This window comes from Erpetoichthys calabaricus, chromosome 11 (genome assembly GCF_900747795.2).
Source record: "Erpetoichthys calabaricus chromosome 11, fErpCal1.3, whole genome shotgun sequence".
Taxonomy (NCBI): domain Eukaryota; kingdom Metazoa; phylum Chordata; class Cladistia; order Polypteriformes; family Polypteridae; genus Erpetoichthys; species Erpetoichthys calabaricus.
In genome coordinates, this window is record NC_041404.2 from 72,739,198 (window position 1) to 72,758,056 (window position 18,859).

General features: G+C 38.6%; 1 protein-coding gene across 1 annotated transcript in view; it reads right to left on the bottom strand.

Annotated features, from left to right (window-relative positions):
• huwe1 (HECT, UBA and WWE domain containing E3 ubiquitin protein ligase 1) overlaps nt 1-18,859 on the bottom strand; it is a 387,803-nt gene that overhangs the window by 46,655 nt on the left and 322,289 nt on the right. The window contains 6 exon segments of the mRNA XM_051933601.1: nt 673-1,249; nt 4,418-4,806; nt 4,985-5,205; nt 11,854-11,972; nt 17,797-18,022; nt 18,157-18,459. Of these exon segments, the coding sequence (XP_051789561.1) occupies nt 673-1,249; nt 4,418-4,806; nt 4,985-5,205; nt 11,854-11,972; nt 17,797-18,022; nt 18,157-18,459 (1,835 nt within the window).

Here is an 18,859-nt window from a genome sequence, read left to right on the forward strand (position 1 = left end):
AGATGTACCTGGATGTACCTCAAAAACTCTAGAACATTCATCTATGGGTACATGAGTTACACGTACAAGAACACATATGCCTGTATTCGTCAGCAAAACCACACTCTGACAGTCAAGCATTGGGATATTCTGTTGTAATTACCCTGATAATGAATAATTATGACAATTCTGTTAATAGCTACATTATGTACAAATGAACAAATAGTTATTAGGCATTTCAACTTCAATGTACAACTTGAGAAACAACAACAATCTTCAGCTCCAGGTGTTCTTATTCTTCCAAAATATTTTTCTGTATATATCTACTCATTAAAAAATCAACATTAAGTTGTACCCTCATATTAGAATCAAGAAAAAGGGGGAGAAATCATAAAGAATGAACATTGTGCTTTACACACAGTCACTTCTGAAGTCAAATTTCATTGGCATACCATCCCCAGTCTTCCAATCTGCAAAACGTTTCCCAGGCAAAATCTCCTTTTTGAGGTTTAACATTTTACTAACATTGTCTTCAAAAATACAGTGTTTACATAACCAAAATTAGTTTTAACTTCCCTTCATGTTGCTAGTTAATTATTAAAAGCTTCATATGGTATTTACTTTTAACTTCTAACAAATAGTTTTATATAAATTTCAAATTTAGAAAAAAAAAATTTGAAAAGCAAAACCCACCTTAGCAAGCTGAATAAGTGTGTCCAGCACATGCCTGCAAACCACAGGAGCAGCTTGTGGGTGGATATGGACAGTAGAGCCACAACCAGCATGCCTTTCTGTATGCTTCCGACCCGCAGAGCGCTGAATTTGGAAGATATTTGTCCTACAGCCTAAAGCAGCATCCATTGATACAGAGAGCCAGGACAGTTGGTTTGAACTTTTGGATTCCATCTTATGAAGCAATTCCAAAGAGGAGGAGGCGGACATTACAGGTATACCTTTCCCAACGCCAGAACCTGGGACAGATGTAGGACGTTTGCTTCCCCTTTCATCTCCACCAACACTGGCAAGCCTGGGGCTCTCTATACAGAGCTCACTTTCACTACTCCTCTGTAAAATCGACAGCAGGCTTCTTATTACCCAGTTTCGCGTTTGCATGTGGTAACACAAATTTCGCAGTACTCTGTGTAAGCGACTAGTGTTCAGTTTAGGCTCATCCACGAAGAGTAGTACAAGGAGACAAGACAGAGCCTCATGGTCCAAGAGAAGACGACCACGTAAACGCAGCAGTGAGTCCACATTAGAACTTGAGGGCCTAAAAACAAAACATATTTGAACTTAATCTATGAAAACCAACAAGAATGTACACTATCAAGACATGCAATTACGATCAACGCTATGAATAGTAAATGAAATGTGGCTTTTACATTCATAAAACAATGACAAAATTGTATTTAAACATTTAACTTAAGAAAATGAAGACATACAAGTAAATTAAAAATATAGCTGACACAACTTTACTTTTGTTCTAGTGCAATAATGTACTTCACAGACCTTGTGTACTATATAATTTTTAATTGCTGCAACATCTGTATTTGATATTAAAGAGACACTATTTCATATTTATTTTAGGCACTAGTTGTGTTACCCGACTTTTGCCAGGAAATTTTCTATAACAATGGACCTCCGTTATAGTGCCATCAGTTATTCAATATTTGTATTTTATAACCAGGGACTAATAATTCACTGAGGTTCCTTACTTTTGAATGTGCTACACAGAACTGCCCTTAAGTAAAACAAGCAAGTTGTAGATCAACTCCTGCTTTTCCTAGTGACTTGGCTTTTGTTGGTCATTGAAAAATACTGTTTTATAGGAAAATGAATTCTTTTGAAGTCAAGCAGATAATTAGTTGGAAAATGGTAATTCTGGGTGTAAATATAATTTTCCTGTATCACATCCTGTAAAAATAGTATTTTTAATAAGAGTTGAATGTAATGCTCTGATCTGTAATGTTGCAACACAAAATTAAACAAGCCTAATGTATGCCAACAAAAGTTAACGCAACAGTTAAAAATTTGAACCAGTAAGAACTGAACTAAATACCAAATAAACTTACAAAATGAAAAACGATGGAAAGTGAAAATGAAAAATAAAACAAATCACAAATCCTAACCTTGCAATTAACACTACATATGTATCAAACAACAACAGCAAGCAAACTGAAGTAAACTCTGCTTCAGATGTGGGTTTTTCTTTTGTTCACTCAGTAATTTGTTTTCAAGTTTATCCACCAGTTGTATATTCAAGAATAAAGGGAATGCATTATTAGTAATATTTACTATTCTGTTTTTAATTTTATGAATATGGCATTATAGATGAATGATGTTTTGTAAGTACATAAGTAAAAAATAACTTTAAAATACAATGCTGTGTAATAATATCTAATGTTTAATGTTTTAAATATTTAATGGTTTTGAATGCAATTACAATAGCTATATGTTATTTAATATTCTTTGTTTTCACTGACTTTTATATAAAAAGATACAGGAAACATTATTTTTCTTTAAATAAACATGTTGCAAATATAACTAAATAGTTTGTCCTATTTGAAAGAACAGAAGTTCTTCACAATCACAGCCAACCCTACCAACTGTATTTGCACAACATAAAAAGTAGGACCAAAAAAAAAAAAAGGGATCAAGTATGTGTATTGTTGAAAAACCCTGATTTCAGCAAATTACAGATACTGTCTTCCTTCAAGAAATTATTTCATATACACTGAAATCCATGCACTTTGTGAGGAAATAAAAAGTGATTAGTAGTCTTAACACAGAAGCCTTAGTTTTCAACCACAACTTATCTGTGGACCAGCAGGTCTGCTTTAATTCTCCAGTTTATTACACAATCCTGAGACATGCAAAGCTGGTCTTTGGGTGGTGTCGAGCTCAACTCTGAGCACACAAGAAAAAGCTTAACAGAAGCCTTGCAGGAGGTTATTCAGGATGAATGGCAGCTGGACCCGATAAAAACAGCGGGGATCACAACTGATAATGCCTCATCAAAAAAAAAAAAAAGATCAAAAAAAAAAAAAAAAAAAAAAAAGCATTTCAAGATGATCTTATATTGATCCCCTGCTTTGGGCACAATTTGGACCTTGCACTTCACAAGGGCCTAGACATAACTTCTGTATATGCAGCCCTCTCAAGACTAAGAAAAACTGTCTGCTTTCAGCGGGTCTTTAAAAATGAAATAAACGGACTTAGACACCCGAACACAAACTAATTCATGACAAGCCAACACCATGGTATTCAGCATATGAAATGGTGGAGAGATTTTTAGGACAGGCAAGCTATCTGCTCAGTTCTAGAAGATGACAAAAAAAATTTAAATGCATATTTAGTGTGGGTTTTTCTATTTATTGCATATATTATCTGACTGAGCAAAAGTTACAAAAGGTTATGAGGGTTTTATTTTGCAATGAAAATTTTCCTGAATTACATTATACTGGGGTAAGTATCGAAATCAGTATTGAATTTCAAAACCTGGTATTATATTGAAATTTTGACAACACCTCTATGAAATGTATTGTAAAATAAGAGTCCATTAAAAGTATTTGCCAGTCTTGGACCTTTTCACATTTTATTGTGTTTCAGCACGGAACTATTATTATTTAACAGATTGTTTCGCCACTTATGAACACAAAGCACTCTACAATATCAAAGTGAAAAAACTAAACAAAAAAGTTACCCCATAAACTTCTTAGTGACATCCTTTGCCATTGCTCTTCTCACCTGGATACTCCACTTTTGAAACTTTCTAATGTATTTTACAGGTTGTTTAGAGATTTATTGTAATGTTGTCTATGACATTTTGTTTTTGTTGAATGTTTTCAGCCATTGTAAGGATGTCTCTGCAGAAATGTGGCCTTACTGTTTACAATTACTATGGTTGCTGAAATTCACTTGACACAGATCACATGTTATGTCATCATTCCATCTACTATCTAATTAACCTCTAAGCATTAGAATCCTCTTTCCTTAATTTCACTATCATTTCTGCAGATGAAGCAAAAACACATCCATGAAGAGTTCAGCGATATGGTATAATATTTTAAACAGATTTTGGTTTTGTGATATGTCGGACAACCCAGTTTCAATGGCTTGTCTTGGTTCTCGGATTTCTGCTTGTTCCTTTTGACACTTCCTATCTCCAGTGTATTTTTTCTTGGTAGGTTATATTTGGGTACTTACAATCTCCAGTTGGAAAGTGGAAACTAGTAAAAATGCAATTTGGAGATAGGAGATAATTTAGTCAAAGCGAAACGTATACTTAAACCATCAATTAATTTGCTGATTAACATAAAATGATTTAGAAGAAAGTAGGGATTTCCTCACAATTTGACATTATAGATGTATGGAAAAAAATTATGCATTACTATTACCTGTAGTTTCAGGAGAAAAAAAATCTGCTTGTTCTTCTCACCTGTTATGACTGCCACTGCCTCCCATATGAAAAGGCCCTCTTTGAACAGCTAAACGAGTGTACTGAACTCCCCGATTACCACTCAGACGGCTGGTGAATGCTGGGCTACGAAGGATAGCAGAAAGTGCAGAAGAACCACTGTGGCCAAATAGTCTCTCATGCATAAGCTGCCTCTGCCGAGCTTCTTGCTCTCTCCGGAGTGCCTGTGCTTCAGCAGCAATATCTGGAGGCATGACAGCCAACACACTGTCTTCCATGTCTTCCAGCACACTGCGTCGCAAGTCTGAAGGTAGAGTCTGAATAAAAGTGACAGGGTCCATAGGTGTGTCACCAGTGGCTGCCTGTGAGAGCTCACGACGTTGTTGCTCGGCACGCTGCTGTGCCAGTACCTATCAGAATGAGTCAAAAAAAAAAAAAAAAAAAAAAAGGTGCAACGTAAATAAAAGTTGTTGAAGAGAGAACATCTAAGTCAAGACAACAAAGCTTAGTTCTTTGTTGCAACTTTACTTCTTTCATACATATTCTGCATTTCAATTTCAGGAAAGAACTGAATAAGATGAGACAAACCTCTTCCTGAATGGCAGGTGGCAGTGCAGCCAGAAACTCAGGACTGACTTCTGTAACTCCAGCACTCCCTACCAGAGCAGGTGTTGGAGTAGGAACAGTTGCTGTAGGAACTGGGCGAGCGGGTGGTCGAATACCAAGCTGATTCTGCAACACTTCCCTACGGATATCTTCTGGGAGAGCTGCCAAGAAGGAAGGGTCTACTCCCTCAGGAAGATTAATACCTGGAAATGCAGGAAGTGAAATCTAGCTTATGTAACCAGAACCCAACAAAAAAAACATTGTTTTGCAGAAAATCAGACCAAAATAAATGTAAAATTAATCATTTTGATTTATTTAACTGGAAAACAAATAGGTGACATTACAGGAACGGGACATTTGGAGTTTTCTTAACACACTTCCAATACCCAGAAATAGCAATTCCACATTTAATTTCCTCATTTCGCATTTCCAAAATTGCCCTTAACCATAACAAATGAACTACTCTGAGGTTATTAGGGCTCATCTTACTATTCAATATCCAAGACAAGTGCTACACCATGACAAGGTTTCCTTTAATTTTCCTGGCCATAATCTATTAAGAAGTCTTCGTTTGATACCAAAGAAGAAAGTGACAGCTCAGCAAGTTTTAGCTTATAACACAAAATTAGGAATATGTCTGCAGTTTGTTGCTGTTGTCAGTAGCAAATGCATTACACAAGTAGATACTGCAAGGGATGACAAACTGACAACAATGCGACTATGCGAGTCTTAACTTTACTGCAAAGTTTCAAAAGTATTGCAAGCTCACCTTTTCTGACAGCCAATAATGCTTTACAAAAATACTTTATGTTGAGTTCAGTCACAAACTCTGGCTTTTTAGTTCTTTTTCTGATTCTGCTATGGTATGTTAAAGAGGGACATTTTATCACTGAACCTAGCACTTTCATGAGTACAGAATATTAATGAAAAGAGATGTTTTGAGAAAACACTAACAACTCAAGCACCCTGCCAATGTATTGTTTATTGCCCAGAAGAGCCATTGTAAAACCTGAAGTGCCACAAGTACTGCAAATGGTTTTTTACCCTAAAATTATTAGCTCATAACTCTGTTACTGGTGCAAACCAACCTATAATTAAGATATCTTTGTTGAAAGAATCTAAACTATCAGTCTGTATGCATGTAGACAGCCATGAAGTTAAATTAACATTTAGTATATCACAATGATCTGTACATTCAAGAAGTCTTCTGTTCCTATAACCTGCTTATGAAATATTCTTTCATTTACGATTTCTACATGTTATGTTATACCAGCAAGCCCGCGATTCTCGAAAGAATTGCAAATCCAAGAATGGCAATCACTTTCTCTTCCCTCCGATACTTGGAGGGATGAAATATTATGGAGGGTGGGCGCGTCCTGGGAAAGTTCATTAAATTAAATTAAACATATTTGTACTAAAGCGGTTTCTTTTTGGAGTTGTGACTCATCCGGTTCTGTTTCCGTTAGTTGAGCTCTTTCATTGTGGAGCTGTGACGTCTTTGCTTCTGGTGTGTTTGAAGTGCGTCGTAGGAGCCTCCGTGTATTGTTTTTATCCATGCGGTCTCGTCTTTGTTGTTCTGTGGCTGTGTCGTTAGTTAGAAGTCGTTTACTGTTAGGAAGCATACTCCAACTTACACACACTGACTGCTGGCACAGTGGATTAGAGCAGGTGTAGTTTACAGGTTGTGGTGTTTGGGCGCCACGCACTGACTCTGGGAACTACGGGCTTGGTTTTGTATTACAAATCGTTGAGCTCGATACTTGGAGGGAAGAAATATCATGGAGGGTGGGTGCGTCCTGGGAAAGTTCGATTATTAAATAAACATATTTGTACTAAAGCGGCTTGTTTTTGCGGTGAAACGGAGGCTCACCGTCTTTACTTTGAGACACAATTGCCACTTCATTAACGATGGGAACATTGTACCATCTCGGATCCTGTTCTTTGTCCTTTATTAGCACTACGGCAATTTTAGTTGGTGCCACACCGTCCGTTCCTGCTTTTGTATTGGCTTCTTTTTCAACCTCATGTAGCATTTTTATAGAGTTTGCTAATGGGTGATTGTTTATGACTTCAACTACGTTTCTCATTATTAGCTCTGTGCATTGCTTGTTTTTAGGAAGGTTCATTCGTTGATAAACTGCGTCATCTAGATCTAACACGCACATTTGCGGTGGTGATTTGGCTCAGGGTGCACTGTTCCAATCCGATGCAATATTTGTCCACACATGCGAAAGCAGTATGGGCATTCCCAGGTGGTGGCTTGATATTTACCCAGGTAGATGCAAAGGCAAATGAACTATTGTAGGATCGAATGCATTCCATAAAGCTTTTACTTATCCAAAGGAGGCAGCTTAACTTGACCTTTTTGACAACACCGTGTAGCCCTTCTACGGTTTCTTTTTGGATCCGTGCCTCTCTTGCATGTAGTGTTTCAGAAGCGCGTTGTAGGCGCCTCCATTCATTGTTTTCATCCATACGGGCTCGGTTTTGTGTTTCGTTTTGGAGCCGTGACTTCTTTGTTTCTGGTGTTTGTGAGGCGCGTTGTAGGAGCTTCCGTTTATTGCTTTTATCCATGCGGTCTCGTTTTTGTTTCTCTGTTACTGAATTACCGTTATGTGATTCAAACATGCCACACAGACTGCTGGCACAGTGGATTAGAGCAAGTTTATTTTACAGGTTGTGTTGTTTGGGCGCCACCTACTGACTCTGGGAAGCTGCTGGGTTTGGATCTGGGGCGCCGCGGTGCGTCCGCTGTGCATAAATTAAACTGTCGTTTAGTAATATAGATTGCTTGCTTTTCTTTTATTAGGCAGTATATTACTGCTTCCTCAACAAGAACACAGGGGTAACTGTTAGAAACCTAAGGGCAGATTTCACACAAGCAACCCTAGACACGGACAGTAGGACTTTAATGATCTCCATAACCATACACTTCGCAGATATTTTCAACCCATCCTAGTCCATAGTAATCCCCACCACCCCCAAAACCAGGTGTTAGAGACAGATAAGCCATCCAGATGCCAAAACAGTGAGCCATCAGTTGTCTAAACAATTACAGAGAAGTGGCACTCACACCCATGACTATGAAGTGCTTTGAAAAGCACATCAAAAACCCTTGACAACAATATACTTACAAAGCAAAAGTGTACACAGATTATATCAACACCCTCCATACCGCTTTGACCCATCTCGAGCTGAAGAGGACATATGTATTGATGACAAGCAGAGCTTAATACACAATATCCCCACTGCAGGCTGATCATCAATTTGCTTGACCTGTCAACCAGTAAGTGTGCATGTTGATAAAGGAATTTCAGATGACCTACTCATAAGTAGTCAGATTTGGTCCCCAACACTCTTCCAGCCTGACACTTGGTAACGATGTCCCACAAGGCTGTGTACTAAATCCGCACCTTTATTCCATGTATGCATACATGCCACAAGCACAATTATTAAAATTTGCAGATGATACATTGGCTGTGTGGCTGTGCCATGGAATGCATTACAAGGACAAAGTCTGCAAATGGGCAGTATGGTGCCCAGAAAACATTCTGCTACTAAGGATTACAAAATAACTCAACGATTTCAAGGAACACCATGATGACTTATTTCATTCTAGATTACGTGGAGAGGGTGTCCAGTTTCATGTTCCTGGGAACCCACATCACAAGACGACCTTACATGGTCAAAAAACACTATTGTACTGGTCAAAAACAGCACAAACTAAATCAGCTAGGCATGACAGAACTTTAGAAAAGGGACTAACTAGATCTGGTATTCTTTTGAACCATCAGCTAAATAAATTGAAGGGAATAAACTATATTCTAACACATTCGATTCTGATGTAGAAATAGACACGCTAATACAGAGAAACTCTGGAAAAATTATGCAAAAACTTATCGCATGTTAGGACGAGGTGTTACAGGTTATTTTTAAGATAAGCTAACCTGTCTAGATATACCTTTAAGAAGATGTGAAATGAGGCCATTTGGAAACATTTAACTACAGGCAGTCCCCGGGTTATATGTACGAGATAGGGACTGTAGGTTTGTTCTTAAGTTGAATTTGTATGTAAGTCGGAACAGGTACATTATTTTAATAAATGCTATTGTTGACCGACTGTAACCAAGTGCTCTGCCAATGAATGATGGAGTTTCATCTCGCTCTGACCTTTTTATTACTTCTACTTTATTTCTCATGGTGATGGTTTTTCTCTTCTTTACTGTTTCACCAGCCCTTGCACCAGATTTGTGTTTCAGAGACACTGTTGAAGGGTGAAGACAAAAGGTCAAGATGAGCTCTTCCGCACAGCGCTGTACACGCAATCACAGCAGGAAGGCACTCCTCGTCAGCACGTCTGATGTACTGAACGAGAGACAACTTCCTGCTATGTACGTAACAGTACAAGCAGGCTTGCTATTGAAAATGAATGGAGGCAGCAAGGGGCAGTTCACCACCCGCTCACCACACAGTCACCTCCACCTGCATACAGTATGACAGTATGCTGCCTGCAGCGTCAGCCCACCGAGAGCAAACAGGGAGCGTCCAAATGCAGGTAGTGAATCGCCCACCACCGCCCCCATTCAACAGGCAGCCACCTGAGGCACACTACAATGCTGCCCCCCCGCCGCCCCATTCACCCTCAATGGCCTCCGTTCAGCCACAACCGGGTCACCACTTGCAGCATCACCAGCCTCTAAGCAGTTCTTAGCATTGCACCACGCAAGCTGTTGCATCAACCACTTACCACAACCTGCTTTCTTTATTCTTGAATAAGAGCGCACTTGTTCTGTTATACTTGTACTTGTGAAAGTGTTTATTTGATATTTGGACTTCAGGCTTCACACCAGTCATTCTCACTCACACACACCACTCACATCCACATCCACAGTTTTCCCAGTCTCGTTCGCGCACAAGGTCTGACACGGTTTTATATACAATCATCAGATTCAAACGTTAACAGTTCCCACACACAACTGCTGACTCCCAATCAAGAGCTTCTGGGTTCGATGCTAGCAGCTTCTCAAGTTTACCGTTTTGAGTAGAGAGCTGCTGTTATTGTTAATATTACACAATAAAAAAAATACATTTGATTTACGTCTGTAACAACCGCTGTAAATTTATAGTGCTTGTCAAAGTTAGCGTTCACGCTCGCCCCAATCCGACACTGCTGTTTTCAAATTAAGACGTGCTATAACAGAGGTGAACTCAGATCGGAGAAAACAGAAGCCCTCCCCGCAAGAAATGTTGACTCACATATAAGAACAACGCAGCTGCACCAGGCGTAAAGGCGAAAGACCGGCGTCATCCTGCCAATCACCTGTCCTTCAAAGAAACACGACGGCTTACAGAGCTCGCCAACGCTACACCGTCCAGATCTAAACACTAGCATGGTGTATGTGCCCAAAAAAGTCTTACTGCATTCTCGTACCACTGCTTGCGTACTAAAGTGTCAGCAGGTATTTTTCGTGGCATTACACGTGTAATTTGTGAGCATGCCCTTGACGATCAAACAGAGGAAGCTCAACAGTTCACTTGTGACTTTATGCTGTAGGAAGAGAAGTAAATAAATCAGCTCGCAGGTTATTTATTTGGATCAAATAAAGACGCGCTATAGCTATTTATCTATCCCCTTAGCTGTTTTTATATATATTATATAATAACAGTTAGAAAGACACTTGTTCATGTTAATTGCAGTCTCAATTGTTAAAAATAATATTTTAAAAGGAGCATCCCACATGAAAATACAACGATCTGACTGACTGACAGTGCATACCACTTTATATGGTTAAAAAGAAAAAAAAAATAACACTTTCTTTCCAGTGGGGAATCGAACTCAGGTCTCTAAGGCCCAACAGGCCTGCTGCGCAGTGATTGGCTGAGCAGTCTGTGTCAACTATCCGCGACTTAGTATGTATCGTGATCGTGATTTAGAGAGAATAAAAGTGAAAAAAAAAAAAGGAAACTTTTACAAGTCCTATAAATGTACACCGTGTGTTACAGATGCAAACCAAGTGTATGTGTGTACTGTATAATATTAACAATAAGAGCAGCTCATTACTGAAAACAGCAAATACAGGAGGAAGTCAGGATTGAACCGGAGACTCTTGATTACACCAGGGACATTTGATTACAAGTCAGCAAATCTTACCATTACTCTATGGAAACTGTTGATTTTTCTTTAACCTTTTGTGAAAGTGTTTACTTGATCTTTGGACTTCAGGCTTCATATATTATATAGTTTATGCCTACATTTTGTCATTTACTACTAAAATATGAAAAATGTTTTAAAAATGTGTTTACACAGATTACTGTAGAAATGAAACACACATGAAATGCGTGTGTTCCAAATAACGATCTATTATTTCCACTCTAAAACTCCAGCAGTTCAGTCACTCCCAGACAATCAAACAAGGCATGAGCTGGGAAAACTTAGTGAACGTTCTGCGACGGTGGGGGATGGAATAGTCAGCTGCTTGCTGGCTCGTCATAATCGGCACATTTAGAAGACAAAAGAGAGGTGAGAACGGTTTTAAGGTGGGCCGGATCTACAAGTTTTTTCGTAGACTCTGGTAATTCTAGTGTTAATTCTGCTGGGGTAAGTGGTAGCACTAAAACTTGCAAATGCAGCAGGTTAGCTCGGAAGATGCTTGAATGAAAATAATGAAGATGTGTACAACCATAAAATACAATTACACAATGAAAATGTCAGAAGGAAAGCCAAGTAATGAAAATCAAAAAAAATGGGTTTAGTCAGGGAATAGACAATACTCTAGAATTAACACAGAAAATATACAATATGCATTAAAGCAATACATTGTATAGGCATTTATAATTTTAAAAACACTCACCAGCAAGAGGATCCTCCTCCTCGCTGCTGGTAGAAGGGAGAGGTTCCTCTAGAATTGTCTGTGCGACATGCGAGCCTCCGTCACCAAGCCCCTCTACCAGTGTAGACACGGAAACGACACTGCAAAGCGCAATATAAAAAGTATGTCAACATAAACTTAAAAAGGTATTTATTGTGTTAAGCTTAACTTAGAAATATCTATTTGGAGTAGTTTTACATTGAAAACAACAATACAAGGAAACAAAAACATGCTGACAACAAACACATAACTTAGAGTTTGGTATGCTTTTCATTCAATTTTCAACTACTACATTCAATAAAAATCCCCATTTTTATCATATTGAAAAAGTAATACAAGTACCTAATAAAAAGATGGCTGAATCATCAACAACAAAAACCCATTTATCCACTAGCCGAAAAGCTGAAAGTTGGCAAGATGAGACATCTAGGGCAGTACGTATCCATGACATTTTCACAGATCAATATTTAGGGGTAAACAAAACAATAGAAAATCTAAATAACCAAAAATGTCAAAAATGCCCTAATGGATTTGATTGAAATTTGGTGACATTGCAGAAAAAAAAAATTAGCCGAAATGTGTTTTGTTTAATGTGTTGATATTTGCTGTTAATATGTTAATAATTCTCTATAACAAGTGGGACAATTTGACCACTAGCGCTGACAGCAATTACACAGAGAAATTGGGCATGCAACTGAAGGCTGCCATAGAAGAGAAGTGAAAGGAGCAAAGTTTGTCAAAGCTCAAATAAGACGTGTTTAGCAAGAGCTGGCCAGGTACTGTTGCAGTGAGTATAGTCCCTTTCATGCCAATGATGGATCCAGTAAGAAAGGTAGTTAATATTAATTATCCTTCATCCTCATCATCTTATCTGCAACCTTGTTCAAATGCTGATATCAAGACTAATTCCCATCAGCCAGTGGGCTGCTTTGTATGCTTTCATTTGCACATGAAGTTTAAATAATCCCCAAATAGAGAAGCTGGTGAGCTTTTTTTTCCTCAACCATGTGGGATAATTTAATTTCCTCACTGGATTACAGCGTTCATCTAAGAGTGGAATTTCTCAACCTTTACAGCCATGGAACAGAGTTTTACCTTTAAGTGTTTTGACAACCCAAAGACAGCATAGTCGTGGGGGGTTGCGGTTGAAGTTTCTCCCCCTTTGTGAATTGAGAGCAATTAGAAGAGTGGGGTGGGGTTCGTCTTGGTGAAACGAGCAGTTAGAAACGGAAAAATATTGTTCACTGTTGTTGATTGCTAAGGAGTGTCACATGCATTTGAGATATGGTTAAAATATTTTTCTAAAAAAAAAAAAAAAAAAAATCTGTGCATAGCCCTCCATCAAATTAACTGAGAGCCAAGCCACTACTAAATAGAATGGAGATGCTGTTTTTCAGAAAGTGATAAAAAGAGAACAAGTCGGTGCTTTTGAGTGAAAGTAATCAGTAACTTATTTTTTCGTTGGTATTCAATTCCAGTGTATACTGAGGAAGTACTAATTTTAGGCTTTGATGCTAATAGAGTCTTGACTCGCTATTTCTACTCCTAACCCTTTCCGTAATGCTTTGCTAGGACATGATAATTCTTTAACAAAGTCTTCCGCAAAAGTGCACTGCATTACTACTCTAATAACTAACTTCAATGCATGTAAAAAATATTTAGCAAACATTTACTCGAGCCGGTTAAAGTGTAAAGATGTCCGTTTTGGTAAATTCAAGTCCTTTGAGTATCTCGCAATTGTTATTCATGGAGTTTCTCAGTTTCTAGTATTATCCGTGTATAGACCTCCTAAATACAATGCGTCTTTCTTTGAGGAATTGTCAGACTTGGTGTCAATTATAATTACGAACTATGACGCGCTCCTAATAGCTGGTGACTTTAATTTTCATATCGATAAACAGTGTGACCCAAAAGTAAAAGAATTTATGAACCTCCTGGACTTATTTGATTTGAGACAGCTCGTTAATCAGCCTACACATAAAGCTCATACGTTAGACTTAGTAATTACTAAAGGACTGAAAGTTGATGTGAAGCAGATCATTGATATTGTGTAACGGCCGACCCCTTTACCCAGCAGGCAGCTACACTTCCAAGACCAGTGGCCTGGATAATCGACTGAGAAATAATCTAACTATCAAGCCGTACTTCTTAACAATTAAACTTTGCGCCCACAATCGACGGTGAAAATATAAACACACAAAAACAAGATGTAAAATTAAACGGATATGTATTAAGTGAAATTACATGCAAAAAACAGAAACATATAAATATAAATATCCCTCCACCCCAGCAATAACAAGACACCACCAAATATATATATATATACACAACAAAAACCCTCCCTTGTCCCTGTAACAAATAAACACACAACACGAATAACAACAATGACTGATAAACTGAAAATGAATGAGAACGTGAGTCCAGTAATAAAGAAACTGTCCTGAAAGCGGTTGACTGAATTAGTGAAATTGCGTTGTTTGATTCTCCCCGGAAAAAATGGAGCAGCCTCACCGTGAATCCTCGTGTGTGTGGTGGATGATTAAGTCCTACCCCGGGGTCTCTTGTGGTGAGGTCCTTGAAGTAAATCCGGCAGATGGAAAAACAAACTGGATGGATATGCGCGATATGGAAAACAACAGGTACAGTGTGATTGTGAAAAAAAAAAAATCTTCTCTCCTCTCCTCTTCCTTCTCCTCCTGCTGGCTTAAATAGTCCTGTGACGGCTGTGATTGATTAATTGTAAACAGGTGTTTTCCAGGTTTGTGGCTGTGGTCTCCTTCCATCATCCGTCCCCCTTTACGGGGACGGCATTAACTGATACACAAACAGTAAACGGGACAATGAAACGAGACGCACTCAGAACTGACATTTAACACTAACTATGTGGCCCCTCTACAACACATTGTTTGCAAGTCTACAGATCTTACTCAAATATATTAATCTAAACCCACCGACAATAACTAAGCAGTAAAATGACTAGTATTTAACATGTTGACTGCCGCAGTGAAAATACAGTCATTTGAAAAAGTTTGGGAACCCCTCTCAGCTTTCATAATAATTTACTTTCAACAAAAAAGATAACAGTGGTATGTCTTTCATTTCCTAGGAACACCAGTACTGGGGTGTTTTCTGAACAAAGATTTTAAGTGAATCAGTATTTAGTTGTATGAAATTAAATCAAATGTGAAAAACTGGCTGTGCAATAATTTGGGTACCCTTGTAATTTTGCTGATTTGAATGCATGTAACTGCTCAATACTGACTACTTGCAACACCAAATTGGTTGGATTAGCTCGTTGAATTTCATAGACAGGTGTGTCCAATCATGAGAAAAGGTATTTAAGGTGGTCAATTGCAAGTTGTGCTTCCCATTGACTCTCCTCTGAAGAGTGACAGCATGGGATCCTCAAGGCAACTCTCAAAAGATCTGAAAACAAAGATTGTTCAGTATTATGGTTTAGGGCAAGGCTACAAAAAGCTATCTCAGAGGTTTAAATTGTCAGTTTCAACTGTAAGGAATGTGGTCAGGAAATGGAAGGCCACAGGAACAGTTGCTGTTAAACCCAGATCTGGCAGGCCAAGAAAAATACAGGAGCGGCATATGCGCAGGATTGTAAGAATGGTTACAGACAACCCAAAGATCTGCAAGAAAATCTTGCTGTAGATGGTGTATCTGTACATCGCTCTACAATTCAGCACAATTTCAATAAAGAACACCTGTATGGCAGGGTGATGAGAAAGAAGCCCTTTCTGCACTCACGTCACAAACAGAGTCGCTTGTTGTATGCAAATGCTCATTTAAACAAGCCAGATTCATTTTGGAACAAAGTGCTTTGGACTGATGAGACAAAAATGGAGTTATGTGGTCATAACAAAGCGCTTTGCATGGCCAAAGAAGAACACCGCATTCCAAGAAAAACACCTGCTGCCTACTGTCAAATTTGGTGGAGGTTCCATCATGCTACGGGGCTGTGTGGCTAGTTCAGGGACTGGGGCCCTTGTTAAAATCGAGGGTCGGATGAATTCAACCCAATATCAACAAAATTCTTCATAATGTTCAATCATCAGTCACAAAGTTGAAGTTATGCAGAGGTTGCATATTCCAACAAGACAACGACCCAAAACACAGTTCGAAATCTACAAAGGCATTCATGCAGAGGGAGAAGTATAATGGTCTAGAATGGCCGTCACAGTTCCCTGACTTGAATATCATCGAAAATCTATGGGATGATTTGAAGCAGGCTGTCCATGCTCAGCAGCCATCAAATTTAACTGAACTGGAGAGATTTTGTATGGAAGAATGGTCAAAATTACCTCCATCCAGAATCCAGACACTCATCAAAGGCTATAGGAGGCGTCTAGAGGCAGTTATATTTGCAAAAGGAGGCTCAACTAAGTATTGATGCAATATCTCTGTTGGGGTGCCCAAATTTATGCACCTGTCTAATTTTGTTATGATGCATATTGCATATTTTCTGTTAATCCAATAAACAATGTAACTGCTGAAATACTACTGTTTCCATAAGACTTGTCATATTAAAAGCAAGTTGATACTTTGAAAGCTCAGCCAATGAAACAAAAATCCAAAGAATTAAGAGGAATTCCCAAACTTTTTCATATAAATGTAGGAAAGATTTATTCATGATGTAATATATAGAATCCCTGAAGCCTACGAAAAAAGTCGTAATCCTGGGCCACCTTGCTATCTTAGTCTACCAGAGTACACTAGGAATCAAACTAATATTTTGCATTATGAATCTAAGTGTGTAGAGTTCTTTAATACACAGGTTTATACATATTGATATATTAAACATTTTAATATGATGCACTTGTGTCAGAAAGACTGGAGGGCTTCACACAGACTGAGCAAAATATACTAATTTCTTTTTGCTATGAGAGAAGGGCTGGAAGAAATAGTATCAATGACAGCACAATACTGAAGAGGTTTAGCACTGCTGATTCAAAGCTGAAATAGTCTAGGTTTAAATCACAATCATATCACTGCTTGTGTAGAGTTTGTACATTTTTCCTGCAACTCTATGGGTTTTCTCTGGGTAACTAGACTTTCCTCCGGTGTCTCAAAGAGATGTACCTTAGACTAACTAGCAACTCTAAATTTACCCTATAACTACTACAGGTGGATGTTGTTCCAACACATCCCACAGTTGCCATGATTGAGATCTCGGGACATTGCAGCCAAGGCAACAACTTGAATTCCTCTTTTTGTTATTCAAGCCATTTTCAAACAATTCATGCAGTGAAGTAATGAACATTATCCTGGTGAAAGATGTAACTTCCATCTGGGAATACTGTTTAGGTAAGTGATATGCATCAGACACCCATATGAATACTCAAGACAGTTTCCCAGTAGAATATTGCCCAATTCATCACACACTTTCCATCGGTTTGTCTTCTTCCCAGAGTACATTCTGATGCCATCAGGATAGATTGAATTGATGTTTTACATTGATGAGTCTTGGCAGCTTAACACCCACAGCTGACTGTGAGCACCCCACAAGACTTCTGGTTAAGGAAATGCTCTGACCCAGTCGCCTGGAAATAATGATTTAGTCCTTATTCAAGTCACTCAGGTATGCACACCAGCCTATAAATCTTGAATTCATAACGTCACCTATGAGTACCACTGTTACAAGATAGTCAGTCATTTGCTTCATATGAAAGTGGTCATAATGTTGTGGATCATTAGTGTATGTAATATACTTTGAAATATTTTTTCCAAAACACACACATTAAAGAGCGTTACTTTGAACTACAAATCTGTAACAAACAAGTTGGTATTAATACACGTGATCCTCATTCATTAGCTATGTTTTGCATTTGCACAGTCATAATACTTAACATGTAAAAGCATTTGCAACACAATGTATAAATACTAAAAGACTTAGAGACAACATAGAGTATTTACCTGCTATCTCCTTCTCTTAGTGGCTCACTCACACTACTAACTCCACCACCTTGAAGGCTCCTGTCACCACTACTATTTCCAGCAGTTGTTACACTGGTATCTCCTGATGGCTCCTCTAGTGTTCCAGCTGAAGCAGGGCTGCTAGTGTCCATAGGAGAACCTTCTAAGTGAGAACTGACGGCTGTGAGTGCATCTGAGCCTTCTGCCCGTTCTGGTGACAAAGAGGCTATAAAACATGCAGATTTAATGATCATGATTGGTTAACAATATGCATTATTAATGGTTGCCTACATAAGACACACTACTTGCTCTGACAGAAATGGAGCCTTTCTGCTTCTGTGAATATTCTGATAAACATACCTATAGTGGGGGCTGGTGACATCTCCATTTGTGATGCTTCAACCTCATTTGTAGTACGGTTAGCTGTGGGGTCACTAAGATCAGCAGTAGCCACTGCAGCTGATGAATCCAAATGAGGCTCTGCCACCACATCACCCGGCAAGAGCTCCACAATGGGATGCTGCTGACTGACAGCAGTCTCTAAACTGACCAAAGATTCTGGAGCAGTTGGAGTTCCCTCCCCTGATGGTGGAGCTGTGAGGTATCCTTCAGATCCCCGTGAGGTATCCAGGGATGAGGACACAAGTTGAGGCTGATCAACATCTGAGATTAGCATTGTGCATAAATGAAAGAACAGATTATTTTTGCTATAATGCTATGGTAATGTTATTAAAATAAATCATAAATTAGGAAATAAATTGTTTGAATTCACCGACTCCTAGGTAGGTCTGCGTGCTTTGCAGCTCCAGAAAGGAAGGCAGTAAGTTGTATAGTTATCTCCAAAACAGGGTGCAAAATCCCAACCCCAACAACAATACAACTTACTACCTCACCCCAGCAGAGCAGTTTTTATCTGAACACTAAAAAAAAGCAAAAGTTCCTTTAAACCAGAAACAAGATTAAATTTCATCCGGAAAGAAGGCAGTATATACCTGAAAAATCTCCACAAAAAATAAATTTGTACTTTATACATTACAACAGACAAGTTGAGAAGTACAACTTT